This window comes from Pan paniscus, chromosome 6, assembly GCF_029289425.2.
Source record: "Pan paniscus chromosome 6, NHGRI_mPanPan1-v2.0_pri, whole genome shotgun sequence".
Classification (NCBI taxonomy): Eukaryota; Metazoa; Chordata; class Mammalia; order Primates; family Hominidae; genus Pan; species Pan paniscus.
In genome coordinates, this window is record NC_073255.2 from 174,365,400 (window position 1) to 174,391,705 (window position 26,306).

The 26,306-nt window shown below is 36.2% G+C and overlaps 1 protein-coding gene across 6 annotated transcripts in view; it reads right to left on the minus strand.

Annotated features, from left to right (window-relative positions):
- Window positions 1-26,306, minus strand: part of DGKI (diacylglycerol kinase iota) — a 479,960-nt gene that overhangs the window by 175,876 nt on the left and 277,778 nt on the right. For all 6 annotated transcript variants that reach the window (XM_034965048.3, XM_034965050.3, XM_034965049.4 and 3 more), the window contains 4 exons: window positions 26,065-26,127; window positions 21,601-21,674; window positions 20,011-20,122; window positions 303-502 (listed from right to left, as the gene is read on the minus strand). In XM_034965048.3, the coding sequence (XP_034820939.1) occupies window positions 303-502; window positions 20,011-20,122; window positions 21,601-21,674; window positions 26,065-26,127 (449 nt within the window). The remainder of the gene's footprint in view (window positions 1-302; window positions 503-20,010; window positions 20,123-21,600; window positions 21,675-26,064; window positions 26,128-26,306) is intronic.

The following is a 26,306-nucleotide window of genomic DNA, read 5'->3' on the forward strand; positions in this document are numbered from 1 at the left end:
CATCCTAGAATCCCTCTCAATGATTTTCTGCTAGTCCCAGTAAATATATTCTCAAGTGGTCAGTGAAGAAGAATCATCTATCTCATGTACAGTAATAACTACTAAAAGAAGGGCATGGAACTGTATAATAAACAAGGAGAAAAAAACTCTATGTGTTCCCATGAGAGAAACCAAGGAACTACTGAGTCTCCCGGACTTTTTTCCTCTTCCCAACACAGTGAGGTCCCCAGACCATGCACATGCTCTGCACTCTCCTCTCCAAGGTCTTCATGTTAAGCAAGGTAGGCCATGAGCAGACTCACTCATTGAGTAAAGGCATGGATGTTCTCCTCTTGCTCTTCTGTACCATGTTGGCCTGATTCCTCAGGGAGATCCGAATCATAGCTGGGGCCAACCTACAGGGCTCCCCATCCACTTGCATGGGGATGGATTTGTAAGTTAGAAGCATGACTTCTCGACACTGGTGTAGCCTCTCTCCATGGCCCCCAACTTGCAGGGCTGCCTATAAAAACAAGAGTCAAAGGGGAGCAAGGAGTTAGTTATTATTTAAGAAAGCTGGAGGCCAGGCGCTGTGGCTCATGCCTGTAATCCCAGCACTTTGGGAGACCGAGGCAGGTGGATCACCGGAGGTCAGGAGTTCCAGAGCAGCCTGGCCAACACGGCGAGACCCGGTCTCTACTAAAAATACAAAAAAAAAAAAAAAAAAAAAAAAAGCTGGGCATGGTGGCAGGCACCTGTAGTCCCAGCTACTTAGGAGGCTGAGGCAAGATAATCACTTGAACCTGGGAGGCAGAGGTTGCAGTGAGCCGAGGTCAAGCCGCTGCACTCCAGCATGGGCAATAGAGCGAGACTCCATCTCAAAGAAAAAAAAGAAAACGAAAGCTGGAAACCCCCAAGTCCATTGTACATAACCAAGGAGTCTCTGATAAACATACTAAAATTAGTAAAATTAACCACCATCATAGTAGGAAACCTGGATAAACCATTAATGCAAATAAACCAAATATTCCCAATTTTGACGAGCTTTACCATAAATTCCTATTAACTATCACTTTTTGCTCTTATATGTTTCAAATCTAAATTTAAGCATGTTAGTTTAATACAAAGCTTTTTCTTTGTGTTATCTATTCTCATTAAATAATCAATGAAAGTAGAACAAAACCAATATGAAGAATATAAAGCAGGTAGTTTATTAACCTCTAAATTGTATTTATCCAATACTTTAATATGCAGCACATTGTTACTTTTCAAGTTTAAATAGGTGTTTGCTTTTTATCTAAACTTCCTCAAGCTATTTCTAACCTGTATAAGATCAACAAAATGCAAAATAACATCAATTACTTAATTTAAAACACTCTGGAAAGCAAAGCAGCTTTGAGGATCAAAATGAAAGACAGAACTCAGTTCGTCATGGTAGCCACAGAATGGAGTTTCAAGACGATATTAAAAGTCTGTCATTAAGGAGCAACATATTTGTATAACCTCTTCTGACTTAGTAAAAAAAAAATGTATTTAGTATTATTTATCCTTCTAGGAAATAAAAGAAAAATCATACATTTTTGTTGTATAACATACATAGAGCACACAAATTTTATTATACAGTTTAATAAATATTTTATACACACATGTGAACCTCCATCGAGACCAAATTTTGGAAAATGTATAACACCCAGAAGGTTCCTACGTGCCCCTTCCTAGTCTATTACACTCCTCCCGTCAACTGACTGGTGAGCAAGAAAGCAGAGGAGAATGATGTGAGAAGTTACTAAAATTCTTTTTGCCTTATTATCTGATATGATTTTACTCTTTTTAGTTTGTAGTCTTGAGTAGGACTCACGACAGATAAAATGTAAAACCTGCCTGGTAAGAAGGTATTCTGCTGAGTCTAACCGGACTGAAAATGGCTTGAACACCTTCCAACCTCTTGGTATTGGAAGTCATACACAGTAGTCTAGACCACTTTTAAGCCATCTTCTCAGACTCAAAAATAAAACAACAGCAAATATTACAAACAGGTAGAGTTAATAACTGTCAATGCCGCCCCTACCGGCATTTCACCATCAATCCAAGATGACTGCACAGACACAAGAGGAACTACTGTAATTAGCTTTTCAGGGTAGAGACATTTCCATTATTGTTAGCACGGTCACATTAAATTATTTTTGGAACAAATTAGAGTATAAGTAATTTTTTAAAACTTATTAGAAATACATATTTTTCATATCTCAGATTGGCCTTGGCTTAGCATCTTGTAAGACATAGGCCCTAAGAGCCCTAATAGAAAGCCCCAAGACTTTCTAGAATGAATCATTTACTATTAGTAATACTTTGATTTATTCATGACAGTCGCTGTGTATTTAACCTAGCACATGTTAGTCTTCTGAGAACTTCAGATATTGCTTTTCTGTGACTTGAGAGGAAAACTAAGACAGTCCCTGACCTAATGCATCTACTGCCATTTATTGCCCCAAGACCATAGCTCTCCTTTGCACTGCAGCTATGTCTTGAGATTTTCTATCTTTTCACACTACACTCTTCCCTGGAATATTTTCCCTCAACCCCTCTCAAAGCATATCCTCCTCCTTACTGCCTAAGTCATTCTACTTGCTGTCAGATGGAAAGAACAGGCAATCCTGGGTTGGGGGAGGGGTGAAGCAAGAGCAAACCTTACTCTCCTTTCCTTCCTCACCGCCACTAACAGCCCCAGCCTCATTCCTGGAACAAAGTACCCGAAGGAAAAAATCTGTGACATGGAGATCAAGCGCAAGAGATCATCTGCTTGTGTTTTAAAGACTAACAAGGTAAACAAACCTCTTGTAAGACTAAACAAAAAAGAATAGAAAACATAAAACTATTTTCTTTTTTTTTTTTTTTTTTTTGAGATGGAGTCTCACTCTGTTGCCAGGCTGGAATGCAGTGGTGCAATCTCAGCTCACTGCAACCTCCACCTCCCGGGTTCAAGTGATTCCCCTGCCTCAGCCTCCTGAGTAGCTGGGACTACAGGCATGCGCCACCACACCCGGCTAATTTTTTGTATTTTAGTAGGGACAGGTTTCACCGTGTTGGCCAGGATGGTCTTAATCTTCTCATTTTGTGATCCTCCCGCCTCAGCCTCCCGAAGTGCTGGGATTACAGGTGTGAGCCACTGTGCCAGGCCAAAATTATTTTCTTTATTAAAAATAAGAAATGGCCAGGTGCAGTGTCTCACATCTGTATCCCAGCACTTTGGGAGGCCAAAGTGGGAGGATGGCATGAGGTCAGAAGTTCAAGACCAGCTAGGGCAACATAGTCAGACTCCATCTCTACAAAAAATTTAAAAATCAGCTGAGGACGGTGGTGCATGCCTGTAGTCCCAGCTAGTTGGGAGACTTAGGGAGGAGGATCTTCTGAGCCCAGGAGGTCAAGGCCGCAGTGAGCTATGATCATGCCACTGCACTCCAGCCTGGCAATAGAGCAAGACCCTGTATCTAAAAAATAAAATTAAATAAATAAAATAAGGAGCTAGCTAAAGAGATAATACAGAGTTCTGAAAATCACGCAGGAATTTTATGGAAACAATAAATTGAAAAACCTAGATAAGAAAGAAATTTCTTGGAAAAATATAACTTACAAAATTTGGTGTAATAAATACAGAAATTAAATAGATTAGGGCTATTTTAAAAATTGAAAGAGTTATCAAAAAATGTTCCTCATTTTACCTTCCCCACTACCCCCTCCCCAAAAATGTCAAAGAGGCTAGATGTTTTACAAGTCCGTCCTACCTAAATGTTAAGGAAAGACAGTGTCTATTTAGTACAAGATGCTTTAGAAAATATGATGCTATAGCTTTTAAGGTAACAAAACTAGATAAAAGCAGTACAAGAAAACAAAAAATTTTATCCTAAATTATATTCATAATCATAAATGCCAAAATCATTTAAAAAAATCTAATTGCTGCCAGTGGTCTCTTTTATAGAAGTTAAAGTTATTATGGTTTATTGTTAAGAATCAAGAAATTAAGAATTACTCAACATCAGAAAATACATCATCGTAATTGCAGTACATTAATGATTTAAATGAGAAAAACCACATTATCATCTCAAAAGATTAAGCAAAAAAAGATGTTCAATGCCTTTTATGATAAAAATGAATTTCACAGAAAACTAAGAATAGAAAGTAGCTTTTGTAACTGATAAAGATCACCCACCAAGATACCTAGAAAAAAATATTATTCACAATAAAAAAAAATTTAGAAGCATTCCTTTCAAGAAACAAAGTTATCCATCAGCAACGAAAGTTTTCAACATAATATTGGAAGTACTGACCAACACAATGAGACAAAGAAATAAAATTAGAAAAAAAAAGAATTAAAAGAAAAAATGCAAACTTACTAATATTTCTACTGATATCATCCCATACACAAAAATTCCAAGAAAATTCACAGGCCAAGTGTTAAAACTCATAAGAAAGATGGCTGATACACTGTTGAATTCTCATAAGAAAGATGGCTGATACACTGTTGAATTAAAAAACAAATAGTATTCTACTACTCTAGCATTAAATAAACAAATACAATAGGATATAAAATGCCATTTACAATATCAACAAAAACAGTACATGCAGACTTTTATGCAGAAAACTTTAAAACTTTATTGAAGGATGTAAGGGAAGACTTAAGTAAATGGAGAGGTATGTTATATTCATGAACAGAATAATTCAATACTCTAATAATGTTAATTTTCCAAAATTAATGTACCAATTCAACGTAATTCAAATTAAAATAATAGAAATACTATTTTAAGGAATCTTGTTGTCATGTTAATTTCATGTCAACTTACCTAAGCCACAGTAACCAGATATTTGGTCAAACATTCTAGATGCTTCTATGAAAGTATTTTTTTAATGAGATTAACACTTAACTCAGTAGACTTTGAGTAAAGCAAACATGAGTAGGCCTCATCCAAATTGCTGAAGACTCTAAAAAGAAAAAAGAAGAACCTTCCCAGAACAGGAGGAATTTGACCATCAGCCTGCCTTTGGACTTGAGCTTAAACATCAACTGCTCCCTGGGTCTCTAGCCTGTCAGCCTACCCTGCAAATTGGTGCAAATTGGGACTTGCCAGCCTCCAATTCACGTGAGATCAAAATAAATCTCAGTCTCTCTCCCCCACTCACACACTCCCTTTTGTTCTGTTTCTTTGGAGAATCTTGACTAATATACTTATAAAAATGATTCAATAATTAATTTTGAAGGATAAAGATCCATAAATTACTAAGGATAGTTGGAAAGAACAGGGGCAATGGATAGCAGACTGCCCCTGTTAGAATCCGAAATATATAATACTTAAAGATGCAGTCATTAAAATAGTGAAAGCCAGTGGAAATGAATAATAGAACAGAATAGACTCAAAGATATGAGTACATGAACTATGGCGATGTGGCATTATAAATTATTGAAGAAATGATGGATAATTTAGCCAAAGAGGCTGGGAATATTTCCCACTATATAGAGAAAAATAAAATCAGTATTCTACCTCACGTCATACACAAAGGAACAAGAAATAAAAATACAAATATAAATATTAGTGGGCTGAAAGAGAGGAGAGAGTAAGTATTTCTTCCCATCTCTTTTTCTCAATCAGTGTCTGGCAATAGCTAATAATTCCTTTGAGCTTCCATTTCCTACTGAGAAGCACTCTCTCCAGGCGAACCTGTCCCTGTGGCTCCAACTCAGACAGGCAGTCCTCACTGAGGCTCCAACTGTCCTGGAGCGATTCCCTTCTCCAGAGTTCTAGTTCTGCCGTATGACCCTCCCACCATGCCCATCAACAGGCCTCTCAGGTGGCCACTTCTCCCAGGTTCCAGCTCTGTTTTATAGCCTGAGCTCCTTGATGCTAATAACACCATCTTCTCTCGCTGTCCCTCTAGCCCTAGAGGTGACAGACTTCCTGCAGTTGTTGATTTATGAATTGCTAATCTATGGGTTGACCTCTTTTCAGTTCTTCTAGCATCCCATAACTAGCCTCCTGTACTAAATAACCTCAATGGATCTATCTCCTATTGAATTATTTTCCTCTTTGATATACTCAGCTAGTCACCAAAATGAGAAATTTTACTTACATAATTTGCAGTGGCACCAATATCACCTAATTCATAGTTTTTGACACAACATTTTACAAGCTATTTTACTGTCAGGAACATCTATCATTAAGATTTTTTTCATTTTATCAAGAATTAACATTTCTAGGCACTGGGTTTTTTTTATTATTTTATTTATTTATTTATGTTTGAGATGGAGTCTCACTCTGTTGCCCAGGCTGGAGCGCAGTGGCACGATCTCGGCTGACTGCAACCTCTGCCTCCAAAGCAATTCTCCTGCCTCAGCCTTCTGAGTAGCTGGGACTACAGGTGCACGCCACCATGTGCAGGTAATTTCGTTTTGTATTTTTAGTAGAGACAGGGTTTCGCCATGTTGGCCAGGCTGGTCTCAAACTCCTGACCTCAGGTGATCCACCCACCTTGGCCTCCCAAAGTGCTGGGATTATAGGTGTGAGCCACTGCGCCCAGCCCACTGGTGTGTTTTAAAGCTCCATGGTAAAACATGCTGTAGGGAATCTAACTGCTATTAGTAGTGGTGGTATTAATTATTGTCCACACTAATAAATATTTATAGCAAAAATAATTCCATAAATTCAGTTTCCTCATACGTAAAGTGATTACAGTATAATGCTACAATCACTTTCAGAACTAGCATTTTATGATTCTAGGTTGTACCTACAATTCTATAATCATGTTCTCAAATTCCACCTCCTCCCATCTAGAGCCCTGTTTCTTTCCTTGACTATATAAGTGATGTGATATTGTCCAGCCACTCTAAACTGCTAGCGAGTGAAAAGGAAAGAACTGCATTTGAAAAACCTCCCTTCTGCAAATGTAAAAAAAAGTAGCAATTATTGCATACTTACTGTAAGTCAAAAATTTTTCTATGAAAAAGTCTTGTAAACATCTCAACACTCTCATTGGGATTACTTGTATACATGTGTCTTTTTTCATTTTTGTTTAATGAAAGTAGATTCTAGTCACTACCAAAGTGAGTTTATGAGAAGCAGGAAAAAAAAAAAAGCCACTCTTGTGGACCTGTCCAGTTTCATGGCTGTTAGTGAGATTTAGACTCATATTCATGATGCGGTTTGAGAAAAAAATCATTTGTATGCTTTAAAGGTAGCTATATGGACAATCATTCCTCTAAAATCTGCAATATCCTGGCAGTATAGTGACAGAATCAACAAAATATAATGGAGCAATGGAATAAAATAGATTTGTGTAATTCTGGAACAAAAGAAATATACCCTATCCATCTTTTAATACTGGCCCAGTAGAATTCGTCCCTTATATCAGACTGATTTTTTTATCTTGTGAAGCAGGAAGTGGAGAACTAAGTAAAATGTAATGCTAAGACAGTACACACTAAGTCACAACGAAACACAATCCAGACCCACATACGATGTATCATCCACTAGGACAACACAGGCAAAGAAGCAAGAAAACATCATCCATAATAAAATGAAAAAGAAAACAAAATTATTGCTGGGTGAACTTAAGAGCAAATTGAAAGCTGCAGAAAAAAAGAGGCCAGTGAAGATAAAAACAGATGAATAGAAATTACCATATCTGAAAAACAGAGACAGAAATGTTTTATTCTATTTCATGGCCTATGAGACAATAACAAGCAATCTAAAATACATTTAATTAAATCCCAGAAGCAGAGAAAGGGAGAATTGAGCATAAAATACACGAATAAAAATATTCCTAGTTTGTTGGGGAAAAAAATAAACCTTTAGGTCCAAGGAGACCAGTGAACCTAAAACAGCATAAATGCAAAGAAAACCACTGTGGTGGCCAGAACAGTGCTCACCACTACAACCACCAAAAAAGATGCCCATGTTCTAACTCCCAGGAACCACACAAACCTCATGGAGCAAAAGGGCCTTTTCAGGTGTAAGTAAACTAAGGTTGTTGAGATAGGAAGATTATTCTGGATTGTCTTAGTGGACCCAATGTAGTCTCAATGGTCCTTATAAAGAAAAATTAGGGTCTAGAGAATGAAAGTCAGAGAGGACAATGCAAGAATAGAAACAGGCTGGAGTGGCACAGGACTGTAAGCCAAAGAATGTGGGCAGCCTCCAGTAGCTGAAAAAGACAAGGAAACTAATTCTTCCATAGAATCTCCAGAGGGAACACAGGCCTACAAACCCATTTTAGACTTCTGATCTCCACGAATTTAAAATAATAAATGTATGTTGTCTTAAGCCACTGTTGTGGTCATTTGTTCTCAGCAGCAATAAGAAAGTAATAACAAAGAGGTTTAAAACTAAAGATAAACTACTACAATCACCATGGAGAGGAATATGCAGGTACCTCAAAAAACAACAAATGGAAGTATCATATGATCCAGCAATTGCACTACTGGGCATTTATCCAATAGAAAGGAAACCAGTATATTGAAGAGACATCTGTACCCCCATGTTTATTGCAGCACTGCTCCAATAGCCAAGATATGGAAACTGCCTAGGTGTCCAACAACAAAAAACAAAAAATAAATGTAGTATGTATACACAATGGAATATTATTCAGCCATTAAAAAGAATGAAATCTTGTGGCAACATGGATGAAACTGGAGAACATTATGCTAAATAAAATCAGATAGGAACAGAACGTTAACCACCATACATTCTCGTTAATTTGTGGAAGCTAGGAAAAGTTGATCTCACAGAAGTAAAAAGTAGAACAGAGGATACTAGAGGCTAGAAAGGGTGAAGGAAAGGGAGGGACAGGAAAAAACTTGTTAAAGGATACAAAATTAAAACAAGATAGAAGAAATAAATTTTAGTGTTCTATGCCACTGTAGGATGACTATAGTTGACAGTAATATCTAGTTTCAAAAAACTAGGAGGAGGATATTAAATGTTCCCAACACAAAGAAATGACAAATGTTTGAGATGATCGATATGCTAATTATCCTGATTTGATCACTGTACATTATATGTGTTGAAGCATCATTATGTATTCCATGAATATGCACAATTACTACTCATAAATTAAAATTTTGATTTTTAAAAAAACAACAAATAAAGAGAAAATCTCAAGAACAGAGAAAAAAAGACACACTATATATAAGGGAATAATGATGCAAATGACAGCTGACTTTTCATTATAAAATATGGAGGCCAGAAGAAAACAAAACAACTATTTAAAGAGCTAAAGCAAGACAAACCAAAACAAACCTGTCAGTCCAGAATTCAGAATTCTATATCTACAAAAACATAATTCAAAGAATGAGGATAAAGTAAAGACATTTTCACAAAAATAAAATTTAAAACTGTTGCCAACAGAACTTCACTATAAGAAATGCTAGAGGAAATCATTGAAATTAAAGAAAAATGACGCCAGATGGAAACTTGGATCAACAGGAAGGAGTGAATAGCACTGGAAAGGGAGACAGGTGGGTAACAAAGAACTTTCTATTTGTCTTTCATCTCTTAATTTCTTTAAAAGTAACAATTGTTCAAAGCAAATACATTAATGTTGATTTGTGGAGCTCATATGGAATGTGAAAGATGTATGGAAGTAAGAGTATAAGGTAATGCTGGGCACAGTGGCTCACGCCTGTAATCCCAACACTTTGGGAGGCCAAGGTGGGCAGATCACCAGAGGTCAGGAGTTCGAGACCAGCCTGGCCAACATGGTGAAACCTCGCCTCTACTAAAAATACAAAAATTAGCTGGCCCTTGTGGCGGGCACCTATAATCCCAGCTATTCAGGAGGCTGAGGCAGGAGAATCACTTGAACCTAGGAGACAGAGGTTGCAGTGGCCAAGATCATGCCACTGCACTCCAGTCTGGGCAACAAGAGAGAAACTCCATATCAAAAAATAAAAAAGAGCATAAAGTAAGAAAGAGAAAAAGGATTATGAGAAAAAGATAGGTAAATTGATAAAATTACTTGTATCCAGAATGGAGGGGGGATCCTACAAACAGTAAAATGTTAATAGCATTGTAAACATAAACTCAACAATTTAGACGAAATAATGAACAAGTTTCATGAAATATTTAACTTAATAAAGTTGACTCAAAAAGAAATAGAAAATATGAATAATTCTCTATCTATACTTGCCTTAAAGAAATCTCAAAGCCAAATAGTATATTAGGAAATTTTATGAAATATATAAGGAAAAAAATCATAGTACCAGTCTTCACAAATTCTTTCAGGAAATAGAAGAGAATGTCATTTCTTGTCTCAGATTCCAAGGCCAGTAGAACCTTTATATCAAAACCCAATCAAGATATGCAAGAAAAGAAATTTATCGCTCTCCCTCATGATCATAGTCACAAAAATGCTTAACAAAATATTAGTAAACTGTATCTAGCAATATAAAAATGATAATAAATCAAGACTAAGAGGGGCTTATCCTAGAAATGCAAGATCAGTATAAGATTTTTAAAAATTAATGAAATTAGTGATATAAACAAAAGAAAGGGGAAAATTGTGTGTCAGTTTCACAGATACAAGAAATCTTTGATAAAATACACCACTCATTTGTGATCAAAAGCTCTCAGGAAAGTAGGAAGGAAATGGAAATTCCTTCATCATATAAAGGACACTAATAAAAAAAACTACAATTAAGCATATTTTATGAAAAATATGGAATGCTTCCCCATGTAATCAGGAACAATACAAACGTGCATTCTTATCATTTTTATTCAACATCTTAGTGAACATCCAAGAAAAAGAAGTTTTAAAGAATTTTCTAGAGTGGCATAAAAATTTTTTAAATAAAAAATAACAATGGAAAAGCATGTAAGGAAACAGTAAAACTCTATTTCAAACAATATAATTGTGGTTGCAGAAAAACCTAAGGAATCTATTAAAAAAAACAAGCTACTGGATCTAATAAGTCAATTTAGCAAAGTTATAAGACAAGGTCAATAAACAAATATGTATTTGTATATGTATAGACACACATATAGTTATTTCTATATACTAGCAATAATAATTAAACGTAAAATTTAAATTACTGTTTAAGATAGCATTAAAAAATACTTAGAAATAAATTTAACAAAAGGTGTGCAAAAACCTGAAAATTGCACTGAAGCTACAAAACATTGTTGATGGATATTAAATACCTAAATAAATGGAGAAATATACCATGTTCATGGATTGGAACATTCATATTGTTAATATTCCAATTCCTCCCCAAATTATCTAAAACTTAAATGCAATTCCAATTAAAATCCTAATTTTTTGCAGATAATAACAGATTCTAAAATTTATATGCAAATGCCAAAAGATCTAGAACAAGGAAAACACTGTTAGAACAATAAAGTGATTCATATTACCAGATTCAAGGGTTACCATACAGCTAATTAAGATAGTGTGGTATTGGCAATGAGGATAAACAAATCAATGGAACAGAATAGAATCTAGACACCAAGCAAAAGCACCAAAGCAATTTTACAGAAAAGGAAAGTTTATTCAACCAATAGTGCTGGAAAAAACTGGATAAATGCATTTTTTATGAATGAATATATATCTTACACAATACACAAAAATTAATTTGAGCTGAATCATATACTTACATATAAAAGCCAAAATTATAAATCTTCAAGAAGAAAATATAGGAGAATGGCCTCCCAATCTTTCTGGGAGTAATCAAAGATTTCTTAGGAAGCACACAAAAAGCTCTAATACAAATTAAGCCTTTTTCATAAAATTGGATGTTTAAAACATGCTCATCAAAACAAACACTAAAAACACAAAAAGGAAAAGTATAAACAAAAAGAACTTATTTTTAATAAATAAATCTGTCAGAAGACTTGTATCCAGAATATATCTCTTCTATTTCAACAATAAAAGATAAACAGCCCATTAAAATATGCAAAAAAAACACATTCAACTTCTTTTAAAAAAAGACAAAATGGTAACAATAAAAATAAACTTATCCTTACTCTCAAATGTTGTTGTTTGTAAGGACATAATTGTCTGTTCCAGAATTTTATCTGTATAAAACATATATAATTCCTTTATTTCCTTCCAGGGATGGAAGTTTATTCTCTTCCCTGTTTCATCAAGTATAATATTTAAACATCATTTATGTCTGTATCCATTAACACATTTTCAACATCTGTTGGATATTTAAATCACTTCTCTGAGCACAAGGGCGGTCCCTCGTGCCACCTGGAATGCAGCTGGCTGGCCTTCAGCGACCCCCGACGCCTTGCGGGGCTCCCACCGCCCCCACCGCCACAGTCGCTGCCGGCCCCAGGAACTCTGTCTACTAAATCACTTCTCATCCAGGAACTCTATATGCCACTCTTGGGCAAGTAAACAGTATGACATTTCTAAAAAATAATTCTATAATTTTTAGTAAGAGGCTTCAAAATGCTTATGTCATTGTAATTTCCTTAGGATTTGCCATAAGAAAATAATTTGAAATGTGAAGAGAGGTTTACAAACAATTATGTTAATTACAGGATTATCTGCAATATAAAACATCAAAAACCTAAAAGCTTCATAAAGGAAACTTTGCATAAAATAATTATTACATAAATTAGGCTATATTTATACAATAAAAAAGTAGGTAGCCATTTGTAGTATGGGTTTTCCTTATAATATGGTTTCATGTATTTTTAAAAATGTAAAAATAAAGCAATTAGAAACACATCAAATATAGTTATTTATTTATGAGTCATAAAATTGTAACTGATATTTTACTTTAATTCTTATGTATATTATCAAAATAAGCATACATTTAATATTACCTTTTTCTTAAAACAAAGATATATGGTAAGTGTAAAACTTCAACCCTGAGAATTTCTCCGTGTACTTTTTACTCACTGGATAACCTCTTGCTTTCCTAATTCATAACTATAAAGAAACTTACACAGTTTTATTTCAATTAACAAAAAGAAAGCTGGACGTGCCTTCTTTAAAGTTTACGAGACTGAAATCTTTGGATTTCATACTGAATGGCAAATTAGGTTCCCAATTCCTCTGACTGAATAATGCTTTCAACGTCTTGAGAAGTTTAAATTACTTAGAAACAAACTCAACATGAAAGGACCTTAGAAACAATAATGGCAGAAAATTGTGGCAGAAATAAATACAAATTACAATGTCTGATTATGGTCTGTGTAAACTCCAAAAAGGTAATCAGATTACCCAGCACCCAATGAAGAATCATCTTAATTAGCAGGAATGCATTTCAACCAGTAAAATGAATTGAAGACTTCTACTTTGAAATTTGCAATTACAAGATAAAGAGTCTAAAGGAAACAGTCTTTTTTCTCATTCCAGTAATTCTATTTCAAAGCTCTCTTATTAAAGTGCCATTCTGAATTATCAATTTTTTTGGATTTCACTTAAATCATAAGCAATGTACAAATATATTTATTAGTGTATTCCATGATTTTAAAAGTTTATAGCCTTTAATTACTACACACATATAAATTTCTAAGAAAAATAGTTTGTTTCTAAAAAGCTTGACCTACTGGTTGTGTTTTTAATTATATAGCAGCTATATTAAATATGCAAAAATATATACACATATACCCAAATAACTATATTTGTCTGTTTACATAATCATCTTAAACAAATGTTTGAGTTTTCAAATAATTTACTTTCTTAGAAATATAAGCAATATAGTAGTTCAAGAAATGTGAAATTGAAGACTGCAAATTAGATTATTTCATCCTGAATGAAAAAAAAATACAATGCTGTACTGCTATATGAGTAGCAAGTAGTAAGATGTGTCTAAAAAGAGAGAAATATATGCCAGTATACATTTAGAGGTCACAGAATGTTCAAAACCATACAGTTTAAACTCCATTTAATTTTGCTTTTCTTAGATAGCACTCTCTTTCTTGGAAGCAATTAGAGTCACTGGAATCTGAGATTCAATCATGCATTTGATGCTAGCTGATGATGTATATGGATTACCTTATTCACATGATGAAAAGAGAAAAAAATAATGGACCTAATGTTAGTATTCCATTTCCTTTTTTGCCAACTGCCATCTGCAATTATTTCTCTTTTTCCTACAAATGACAGGAGAAGAATAAAAAGGATCTGGCAGAACTCCTCCCTCTCCAAAACAATTTCTCCAACCTGAAAAGATCTCCTGAACTCTAAACATATATTTTAAATTGCCCATTTCTATGTTTCCTTAGATGTCTTACAGAGATTTTGAATTTAAAATAGATAAAACACAGTGTATTTCTTTTGAGATATTCTCTCTTTTATGTTTTCTATCTCATTTAATGCATTTATCCTTTACCTAGCTATCTATGTTAGCCTCCTGGAATTTGGGTATACTCTTCCCTTTGTACCCTTCACAATACGTCACTATGTCCAAATAACTCTCTTGAACTCACCAGCCCCTCTGTCTTCATTGGCACTTTCTTTCTTCAGGCTTGAAGGTTTTCTCATTTCCTTTTTTTTTTTTTTTTTTTTTTTTTTTTGAGATGGAATTTCACTCTTGTTGCCCAGGCTAGAGTTCAATGGCATGATCTTGGCTCACTGCAACCTCCACATCCCGGGTTCAAGTGATTCTCTTGCCTCAGCCTCCCACCAATCTGGGATTACAAGTGACCACCACCATGCCTGGCTAATTTTTTGTATTTTTAGTAGAGATGGGGTTTTACCACGCTGGCCAGGCTGGTCTCAAACTCCTGACCTCAAGTAATCTACCCACCTCAGCCTCCCAAAGTGCTGGGATTACAGGCGGGAGCCACAGCACCTGGCCAGACCTTCTCATTTCTGCACCTGGACTCACATGCCAGCATTCTGACTTGTCTACCTGCCTCCAGTTGTAAATTCTGGTTGTCTTCTACAATGTCATCCACATAATCTTTTTAAAGCACAAGTCTGACCCTGTTTTACTCCATCTCTTTTAGCCTCCCCATTGACAGTTTAAAGAACTCTATCTCTGCCCTTTCTCCACATCCACGGCTTCATTGACTCTGTGTCATTACTAGGAGCCACCACTGGAACCCTCTCCTAGGATATGGTGGTCTCTTAGGCTAATTCCCTGATGGTCATGTTCACTTGGCAATTCCACTTCCACGGACTCCTTCCTCCTCTAAGAAATTATTGCTGACAACCTCATTTTACAAACACTGTTCTGATTTCAATTCTTTCCACTCTCACCCCAGCCTTTCTTCTAGAATTTGCTGCCTCAGATTACGATTGCTTGTTTACTCCTTTGTCCCCCTGATAACACCAAGCTATGAACACCCTGAGGACAGGGCTTTTCTTTGGGTTCACTTCTTAACAGTTTTATCTAGCAGTATCCCACTTAGGGATGCAGAATTTGTAGACTCAGTGAGTATTCAAAAAATGAGTATGATTGATACTAAAGGAATGAAAGCAGAGAGACAGTGGAACTAAGTATTACCTTGAATTTTTAAAAAATCCTATTAATTAGACATCATCACTAGCACTCAAATTTCCCATATGCTGAAAGGACTTTTTATGACCCAGACTAGGAAGGTGCACAGTGTTACTTCACTGTATTCAACTCATCCAAGTAGTCAGGGGCCCAACCAAATATAGGGGAAGCTAAATCCCAATCTTTGATGGGATTATTGTTCAAAAACTGAAGGCCATTTAAAACCAGAGTCACCATTGGAGGATGCTAGAGAACTAACTCAGTATTTTGAAAATGTATAAAGAAAGAAAAAGAATCACTTATTGAGCCTTTCCTACACAAACTATATGACTAAGTAATCAAATAGTAAGTGAAGTGAAATTTCTCTTCATAGAAATATTTCAAGTAGTAAATGAAGAAGGATAGAATTAGAATATCAGGCCAGGCATGGTGGCTCATGCCTGTAACCCAAGCATTTTGAGAGACCGAGGCGGGTGGATCACTTGAGGTCAGGAGTTCAAGACCAGCCTGACCAACATGGTGAAACCCCATCTCTACTAAAAATACAAAATTAGCCGGGTGTGGTGGCGGGTGCCTGTAATCCCAGCTACTTGGGGGGCTAAGGCAGGAGAATCGCTTGAACTCGGGAGGCAGAGGTTACAGTGAGCCGAGATTGCACCATTGCACTCCAGCCTGGGCAACAAGAGCAAAACTCCATCTCAAAAAAAAAAAAATAGAATTAGAATATCACTATTTTGCAACCCTTAATGTTTGCTACATCCAGACATTGACCATCAATATCTGCCAACATTAAAAAAGGAGAAAGAAAGCCAGACATTATATATTCTTTTTTAGAAAAAGAAAACACTGCTTACAAAGTAGATTTGGGGGAAAATATATGTAGTGTATGTAGATCCAGCTATCAAGTACAGAAGAAAGAAAGAAGCACATTTTAATAAATGCCTCAGGGATCCTATCTGCAAAATTCAGACTCAGAAACTTGACAGGACAAATGACCAGTTTCTTCAATAAATAAATGAGGAAGAGTTGAAGGGGAAACTACGGAAAGTTTAAAGTCATATCAACCAACCACAATGTGTAAGTTTTATCTGGATTCCGACTCAAAGAAACTGCATCAGAAAATAAATGATATTTGTGAGACAACTGGAAGTTCAAACTCTGAGTAAATATTTAGTGATATTCAGGTACTATTATTTTCATTTTTTTAAATAATATAATGTTATTGTGGTTATGTTTATAAAAGAAAGTATCTTTTAAAAGTCCATTTCGAATTATTGATGGATAAAATGATATATATGCTAGGCATATGATGTATATATGACATATATTGTATACACGTAATGTCTAGGATTTGCTCCAGAATAATATAACGGAAGAGGTTGTAGGTGGGACAAATATAAGGTTGTCCATGAAGTGAAAATTATAAAAGCTGAGTGATGATACTTGGGAGTTTGTTGTATTATTTTGTCTATTTTTACACTGAAAACTTCCCATATAAATATTTATCTTTAAAAAAATTTTACTAACTCCTCAAGAATGCTGAATAAAGTAAATGCTCCTAGATCAGTGCTGTGATGCACTCTATGATCTGGCCCTTACCCACGTCTTTAGCACCACCTGTGATCACTCTCTCTTTTCACCTACAATTAAACTCCATGAAACTACTTATAGTTCCCACAAAGCACTACAGTTCCTCCTACTTCCAAATGTTTGTAAATTTTCCTTTTTCCAGAATGCCAAGTTCCATTCTTCTTCTCCCGGTAAAATTCAGTCAGTCACATCACGCGTTGCCAACTGCATGCCGCAGGCTCCCTGTTGTGGACTGGCCACCCACAGTGAAGTGATGGATATTCACCATTTGCTGCCCCAGCTGCCTCTCCAGCCTTCCCTGACCTCTTTTCTGCTCTGTGAGGCTGACCTATTTGGACTGCATCAGTGGCTCCCATGTCTTCTGGCTTCCAATTAGACTTCTCCAGATAGACCCACCAGCAGAAGATCTAGAGGTCAAGGCGAAGTTGGCAGTCGCTGTATTTATGTTCCTGGTTTGCTCCCTGCCGGGTGAGCACAGGTTGCTTGCTTCCTCTTTGCAAATATCACTCCTATCAGGTAACCCTTTCCAAGTAGTTCCTTTTCTGGTACTGTTTTTCCTTTTTATCTTCTTTTCCTTTTTATCTTCAGCTCAAGAATTGGTTTCTCATAAACCTAGTGCACTATTAGTGAAAGAGCCCTCCATTCAACTCTCCACTAATTACCCAGTTTCAGTATTGCTCCTATATAATTAGTGTAATATTCTAATTATCATACTAAATATACGAATTAGTATAATAAAAATTATACTAATTATACAATTGTTAGAAAAAAAAAACACCCATACCAGAAAAGACTACAAAAAGAACAAGAACAAGACACAGATATAGTCTGAGAAGGCATAGAAGAAACAGTTGAAGTACACTTCAGAGAGAGAGAGCACACGTGCAATGGCTTGGTGGTACAAAAGAAGCAAGGGAGAGTCGATGCTGTGCTTCACTTGTCAGCTGCTTGAGCTAGAAAGCAAAGATGAGAGCAGGGAAGGCTAGAGAACCAGACAGAACCTCAACTTTACAGGCCAAGTAAGGACAGAGATTTTGATCCTAAGAGCAATGGGGAAATATTGAATATTCCCCTTGGCCTTCCAGGCCTAGGTAAGGGATCGTCATCTTGCAGACAATCCCTGAGAGCCTTCTACCACACAGTCAGAACTAGGAGGCTCTAGTACATGATAACCACTCAATAAATGTTCACTCGATCAGTGAATAAAGAATAAGTAACCCACGTATGGACAGTTTAGAGAGTTTTTTCCATCATATACGGGCATGATTTTGTCACCTCCAAGAATTCTTCCCTGGCTGGGTGCGGTGGCTCACGCCTGTAATCCCAGCACTTTGGGAGGCTGAGGTGGGTGGACCACGAGGTCAGGAGATCGAGACCATCCTGGCAAACATGGTGAAATCTCGTCTCTACTAAAAATACAAAAAAATTAGCCGGGCGTGGTGGTGGGCGCCTGTAGTCCCAGCTACTCGGGAGGCTGAGGCAGGAGAATGGCGTGAACCCAGGAGGTGGAGCTTGCAGTGAGCCGAAATTGCTCCACTGCACTCCAGCCTGGGCAACAGAGTGAGACTCTGTCTCAAAAAAAAAAAAAAAAAAAAGAATTCTTCTCTGCATATATCCTTCCTAAACTTAATCCTATTTGCTCTTGGCTTGTATCTTCATTTGCAATAAACATAAAAAGCTCTGGAGATAAGGAGCTATATTGTGTTACAACGCTGGAAAGTAAGTCAACCCCAGTCCAATCTTTTCTACCATGACAACTATTTTATTCTAGAGATGAGTTAACAAGGGCCATCACAAAATCAGGTGATGAAGATTCTTGCCATAAGCACAACAGATTTTTCTGTTAAACTTCACTAATTCGAGGTAGAGTTATTTGGAATTCATAAGATGAGTAAAAAAGAGACCTATTTTGATTTGTTTAGAATGAGAAATACAACCTTCTTTCTTTTATGCATAAGGTACAGCACAAATCATGTGCCAACCAAAGGTGACAAGCAGAAGCTTTGTTTTTATTTGCATTACAAACTCAGTGTGGCCTGATTTACACAAGAAATGATAAGCGTAATTTTAACTGGTCCGCACATCATTTAATAATAAGCAGGAATGCATGGCTAAAACCTGTTTGAAAATATACTTACACTATAAATTTCCTTCCTTAATGCAAGCAAACAAAATTAAAATACAAGGTGATCTCAACATTGTGGCAACTGAGTATGCACTAATATCACAATAATGATGTCTTTGTATATTCAGATATTTTGTGATAATGGAGATGATCATTTTACTCATAAGTAAGATGGATATCCACAAGTTGCTACAGTTTCTTTTTTACCTAAACACAAAAGTCCTCAGTGAACCAAAAAAGTATAAAATGCTATGGCTTCTGTGCCAATGCTGGGATGTTTCTATGGTGTAATTTTTTTTTTTTTTTTGAGATGCACTTTCACTCGTCACCCAGGCTGGAGTGCAATGGCACAATTTCAGCTCACTGCAACCTTTGCCTACTGTGTTCAAGCAATTATCCTGCATCAGCCTCCCAAGTAGCTGGAATTACAGGCAGCACATCATACCCAGCTAATTTTTGTAGTTATAGTAGAGGCAGGTTTCACCATGTTGGTCAGGCTCTTCTGGAACTCCTGACCTCAGTCGATCCACCCACCTTGGCCTCCCAAAGTGCTGGGATTACAGGCATGAGCCACTGCACCCAGCCCAGTGTAATGTTTTTAATTAGCATAAAAACTTTTCATTCTGTTAGAAAATTAATCAGGAAAAGTAAGAAGTGATACTCATTTATTCTTGAGGTTCAAACAAATGTGCATCAGTTTTCTTAGTGACATAAATGATGACTTTTTTTCTTGTTTTTCCTAAGCAACTCTATAATTCATAAAATGTGTAACTTGATAAAGCAGGAGAAAAAGTTAACTAAAGTCCTGTGAATTGAATAAACTCTGTGACTAAAATACATTTCATTTTAATAAAATAGTTATATTGCTCACCAAAGAGGCCATGGTAAATCCAATGACTTCAATATAACCATCATCATGACGCTGAGGTTCGAAATCATGGTGATCTCCTGGGTTTCCCCAGGGCATTGTGCCAGCACAATATCTGCAAGAGAAGATTAAAGACAGAAGTAAATATGTCCCATCCTTCTCATGACTATCATGAGGTGTTAGTTTGTAGTTAGACCCAATGTTTATCAAACATAAAAACAGTTTTCCATTCTTGGTACACACCTTCCATTAGAAAAGAAAATGCACTTCTTATCATCTACAAAATACCAAGCTGTGAAAACGGGCCATAATTTTGCAACAAAAGTATCCTGTGGTATCCAACTTTCTCTTCGTTCGTTATTTATATTTCTCACTATGATTCATGTATGTCTGTTTTCTATGATATATCATGAATTATCTATAGGTGGTTTCAGAATTTGGTCTTAAAGGAAGATGTATGCATGCCAGTAGAAAAGAGACAGGGAAATGAAGTGGGAAGCATTTGCCATTAATACATAAGCAAAATAAGAGGTACTCACAGGAGAAGGGAAAGGTAACTATGGAAGACAGAGTGAAGAAGAGATGAAATATAGATAAGAGATTAGAAAGAGAATGGGAAACAAAAGAAATTGGAGAAATAGAGGAAGAAGAATACAGATGGAAAGAGGGAGAAGCAAGAAAAGACAGAAGAAGGACAAGAGAGGAAGAAGGACCAGAGAGGAAGGACAAGAGAAAGAATAATAAAGCAAAGTAATAAACAATGCTTTCTGAGAATCAAGGCCTTCTACTTCAATTAAGCTGTAAATATTTCTGGAATAAAATTGTAACTGACTATATTGAGCACTGCCAAGAATAATCAGGAGACTATGATGTGTTTTCCTAGCCACAGATTTACATACAACTCTCATTTCAATTAAATTCAGTCTAAATACAATGTATTTGCAGATTTTGTGTCTGAGTTGTTTGGCAGGCAAATAAATGGTTATAGATCCATCCCTTCCAAAATCTTGGCTTCAGGGCCTAGAACATAATTTATGCCACTGAGATAATATGTTTATTTTGAGTCTAGTTATCTTAAATATCCCTTTCTCCTGAAGTGCGTAATAGCAGCATGGAGAGTTGACATCCTGGCTAGAAAACAATACTCTAACTCATCCTATTTTTCAAAGAAATCATCTGGCAACAATTTTGAATGAATTCCGCACTTGAATCAGACTGGATGGTTTTTCAACAGTTTTTAGGAAACTGAGAACAAAAAAAGTGTTTCAATTCTCTCATTCTTAGAGGGGGAGGAAGAGGGGAAGAACAGTAATTTAGAAATAAATTAAGATGTTCCAGTCAAGAGGGGTGCCTGGGTTTCTTAAAGATGGGTAAGTACAGACAATGCATGCCACATGACGCACAAAACCACCAACCACAAAGAACACTAAATAAACCAAATCGGAGAATGAATTATCAGACCTAGAAATCTTTAATTACCCATTTAGATAACTGATCTTCATTGTTTACATCTGAAACTTTTCTGTTATGAAAACAGATAACCTCAAGTCAGAGTTCACGTCAAACCAAGGAAACAATATAAACAGAGCTTACCTGGGTATATTTAAAAATACTATACACTGGAACTTCAGTTCCTGAATCTTTGGGGTGAGATCTGTTCCATCACACTGAAACAATCAAAACAGAAAAGGGGTTTTGAAGTAGTCACAAGTCTAAAAACCTATGAAAGATAACTAGTTTGACAATAGTACACACCATGGTCTCTTTCTCCTTGCCCTATCTCTGCTTAAGAGAATGCCGGTCACAGTGATTAAAAATATATTCTGGTTATAGCTTTACTGGACCCAGGGTACAGAGGTTGGTTTTGTTTGCACTTAAGGTAAGAACAAAACCTCCATTTGATTAAAATGATTTCTTCTCTGGTCTCACAATCAAAGGAAATGTTATCATTCTTAAAAATGGATGATTATTAGTTATCTAGACTGATGGTGTCAACATTAAAAGATTTATGAACACTTAAAAGAATGAAAAGAAAAAAGCCTCAAGTTAAAGCAGTAGTATTCACCACCATCATTATCTGATTCAAACAAGTCACAAATATAATGATTTATTTTCTTCGTTTTTGAGACAATTTTTATTTTGCAAATGTCAAATATTTTGAAGACTTTTTAAAAAGTCTATGTACCGCAAACTTTTGAAAAGATATCTATCATACAGTAGTATTATCTTCATTCGTGGTTTATTCTTAGAAACTTAATCTTGTACAGACTCACCCAAGCCGAAGTGCAATGGTGTGATCTCAGCTCACTGCAACCTCAGCCTGCCAGGTTCAAGTGATTCTCCTGCCTCAGCCTCCCAAGTAGCTGGGATTACAGGTGCCCGCCACCATGCCCAGCTAATTTTTGTATTTTTAGTAGAGACGGGGTTTCACCATGTTGGCCAGACTGGTCTTGAACTCCTGACCTCAGGTCATCCACCCGCCTTGGCCTCACAAAGTGCTGGGATTACAGGCGTGAGCCACCGCGCCCGGCCATTCAGACTTTAGACTTCAAAGATTCACTGTCTTCCTGGAATTTAGACCTGGGAATCAAGGGTCTCAGCCTAGCTTGGCCTCAACAACCCTCGAACATGGCTTCCCTGATCTGCTAGCGCTTTCTGCAAGGGTATCATCCTTTGATAAATCAAGGAAAAGTCTTTCATGTTCCTTTCTCATTTCCCACTGGTGACAAAAGTCAAAAGAGAATAACTCTAGTCATGACTATAGACTTTCCGATGTCGAAGGCGTAAAGCCTGCTCTCGTATTTGCTTTCCTTATACCCTTATCACAGGATTTCCCCATTACCTTCTCATTTGGAGAGAGGAGCAAAGCATCCCCAAGCTCCCTACAAATTCCGAAAGAGTTCTTTAGGATCAGTTGCAATCTAAGTATAATGATTTTGCTAGTGGTCAGGTTGTCTCCAGCACCTGCATTTTTTTTTCCCAGTCGATCTCCATACAGCCTAATTTTCATGAGTATTCTCAAAGAATTGTTTCCAAGAAATCTTACAATTTTAAATAAACAAATTATTTTCAAATATAACTTAGTAATAAAATTCTAGACATTAAAGATGTTTTTCTAGTACTCTCAACTACTTAGCAAACATCTTCCAACTTACTTAAGAACTTGAAATGAGTTATAAATGACTATGCCAATGAATAAAAAAGTAGACATTGTAAATCTCAAAATTGCATGTTATAAGCAACTAAAACTTAAAACCTAGGATGTGATATATTAATAGTGTATAAAGCATTATGGTTGCATTGCAGAAAGATTATAATAAATATTATTGTATTTAGAACAGAATTCATTTTTTAACTTTCTACTTTTTCCTTCTGGGAAACATGTTAGTGATTCTGGGAACTCATCAAATTATATGAAAATGTGTGCCTTACACTGTATACTGCTTTACAGAGATTTTTTAATATATTATTGCAATAAACTGTACAATTCCTTTAGAATAGCAGTTTTCAACTTTTTCCCAACTTCAAATACACACAAAGGGATATATTTGCATCCAAAATATGTTCCTTTGTATAAGCTCATATATTGATAAATAACAAGAAGAAAATATGGAAAGTGGAACAAATAATGGCTATATGTAGGTTTTTACTGTCATTTTGTATTTTCTCAGTCTAATATTCAAATACATATTTTATATCTCTATGAGACATTACTAGCTATTGCATTAGAAACACTGACTTCACCCTCTGACAAAGAAAAGATGCTCTGTTGTTGGGGAGACATCTAATCACTCTCACTAACCCTCCATCCTTTTCATCTCACACTCAGGAAAATATAGAATGATGTCATTGCAAAAGTATCCTTGTGTCTCTCTATGTCACAGCACAATGGTCAAAAACCATTGCATCAAAGACATGTCTTGTTACACCTATTTGACAGATGAAGAAAGCAAACTCCTCTGAAAGGTTAAATGATTTCCCCAAAGTCATATACCTAGCAAAGGTAGACCTAACTAAATCCCAAATGTTCACACCTAGTTATAATGATTTTTTTCCTCCTCATAAGATATAATTTATATAAATATTCCACCTTTAATATTACATATACAGGCTGATATCACATCTTTCCTAGTTATTTGCTGCCATTTTGGCCTCTCTGCAAGCATCTTTTAGACTCTACTATAAAGTCACCCATGCATGAGACATGTATCATCAAGGGGACTGAGATATGAGAGAGAAAACTCTCTAGCAGTTAGCAAGTTACAGAGTTTGACATCAATCACATCAATCCGGTGACTTGCACAGTACACTGCCATTCCATACGGCCACCGCCCAGCATGCATTGCGTCTCCTGGCAGGTACTGTGGATGCGCCTGTAAATGCAAAACACACTGGAAAGGGCAGTAAAGTTTAATTTTTGCTAGGCTGCAGGCAGCTGAAGAAACAGGGGAAGTTTAATGTAAGGTTGCTGCTACTTAAATTTAATAGCCCCGATTTTATTAAAATAATAATCCTCATAGTTCAATGGGCCATGTGTTCTTGTATCTAGCTTTAAGAAGGCAATATTTCAGTCTCAAGCGTCTCCACCACTAAAAGATACTTGCTTTATATTTTTATTGTATGAGAACTGAAACATCTGAAAGGGATGCCAAGTGTTGCTAATAGCAGCGGTAAAGGCCTTTGTCTCTTGTTTCAACTGATTTAGGAGATTCATGTCTTATACATGCTTTACTGGTGATTACACATTTTAATTTTTATATTTTCATGCTCCTTATATTTCTTCATATCTCATTAGCTTAAGATCATATATTTTTCTCTATTTTCATGTATATATTTTGTTCTGTTCTCTCTTGTCAAAATTAATCTTTTTTTTTTTTTTTTTTTTTTTTTTTTAGACGGAGTGTTGCTCTGTCGCCCAGGCTGGAGTGCAGTGGTGCGGTCTCGGCTCACTGCAACCTCTGCCTCCCAGGTTCAAGCAATCTCCTGCCTCAGCCTCCCGAGTAGCTGGGACTACAGGCACATGCCACCACGCCTGCCTAATTTTTTGTATTTTGATAGAGATGGGGTTTGACCATTTTGCCCAGGCTGCTCTCGAACTCCTGAGCTCAGGCAATCCAGCTGCCTAGGCCTCCCAAAGAGCTAGGATTACAGGCATGAGCCACCGCGCCTGGCCCATCAAAATTATTCTCATTCTTTAGAATAAGATAAATCCAAGCATTGATAAATTCAAACATTGCTATATTCTCATCACTTCTTTTCCATCTATATATCTTTTTTCTCTTTCTCATTCTGTCATTTACTTATACGACTATGTGCTACGAAGTCATGTTCCTTCCTTCTTTTAACTTGTTTACTATAAGGAAACATTAATGTCTTTCTTAATACCTAATTTTATTCTATTTTTGAATGTGTCACCTTGAGAAAGATAAATTTCTCTCTCCCTTGCCCCCAAGCAGTATATTTCCGCAACCTGATATAGAGACCCAGGAAGAAACAGCACATACACAAAAAGTCCATCTAGTGGTGAGGAACCTTGACCAGGTGGGAGAGTGAGTCACCACAAAATAATGAAATCAACACTTCGTTCTAAAACGGAGATTATCCTGGAATAAATATCCTCCTCAGATTATCCTGGAATAAAGATACTTGTTTGGAGAGTACCGGTTTATGCTTTAAGACCCAGCTAACATCATTTTTTTTTATAAAGGTCTTCCTGACCCCACCATAGTCAGAGTTATCACTTCTCCCTTTGTGCCACAACCATATTATACACATGGTTGAATAACAATTTTATTGTTCTGAAGTGACTTATGTGACCTTCTTCAAAACTGAACTGTGAGTTTCTTCAGGAGTGAAACTAGTCTTTTCATTTATCTTCATCCCCAGCAACTAAGACAGTGCCTGACACATAATAAGTGTAGGTTGAATGAACTACACAAAATGATCTCCAAAGTTCTATGCAGTCCAGTGATTCAATATATAAACTAAGTATTTGGGAGTTTTTTGTGGCAGTCATATCATATTCAAATGAAATAAATCAACATATTCAATACTTACAACAACTTTAACATGTTTGGATAGATCTCTAGAACTTCTCTGTAGGAAGTCAGAAAAAGCTGCCTATACCACAGGGAAATAAAGAAGAAGAAATTCGTAATTACATGGTGATACCAAATCCTTGCTTCCATATCCTAGATTCCAAGGATTCCAAAGTATGCAAAAATTCTAAACATGTTCTCTTTCTGCAGAATCCAAAGTAAAGCAGTGCAGTAGTTGTCAAGTTGAAATTTTTCTCCGTT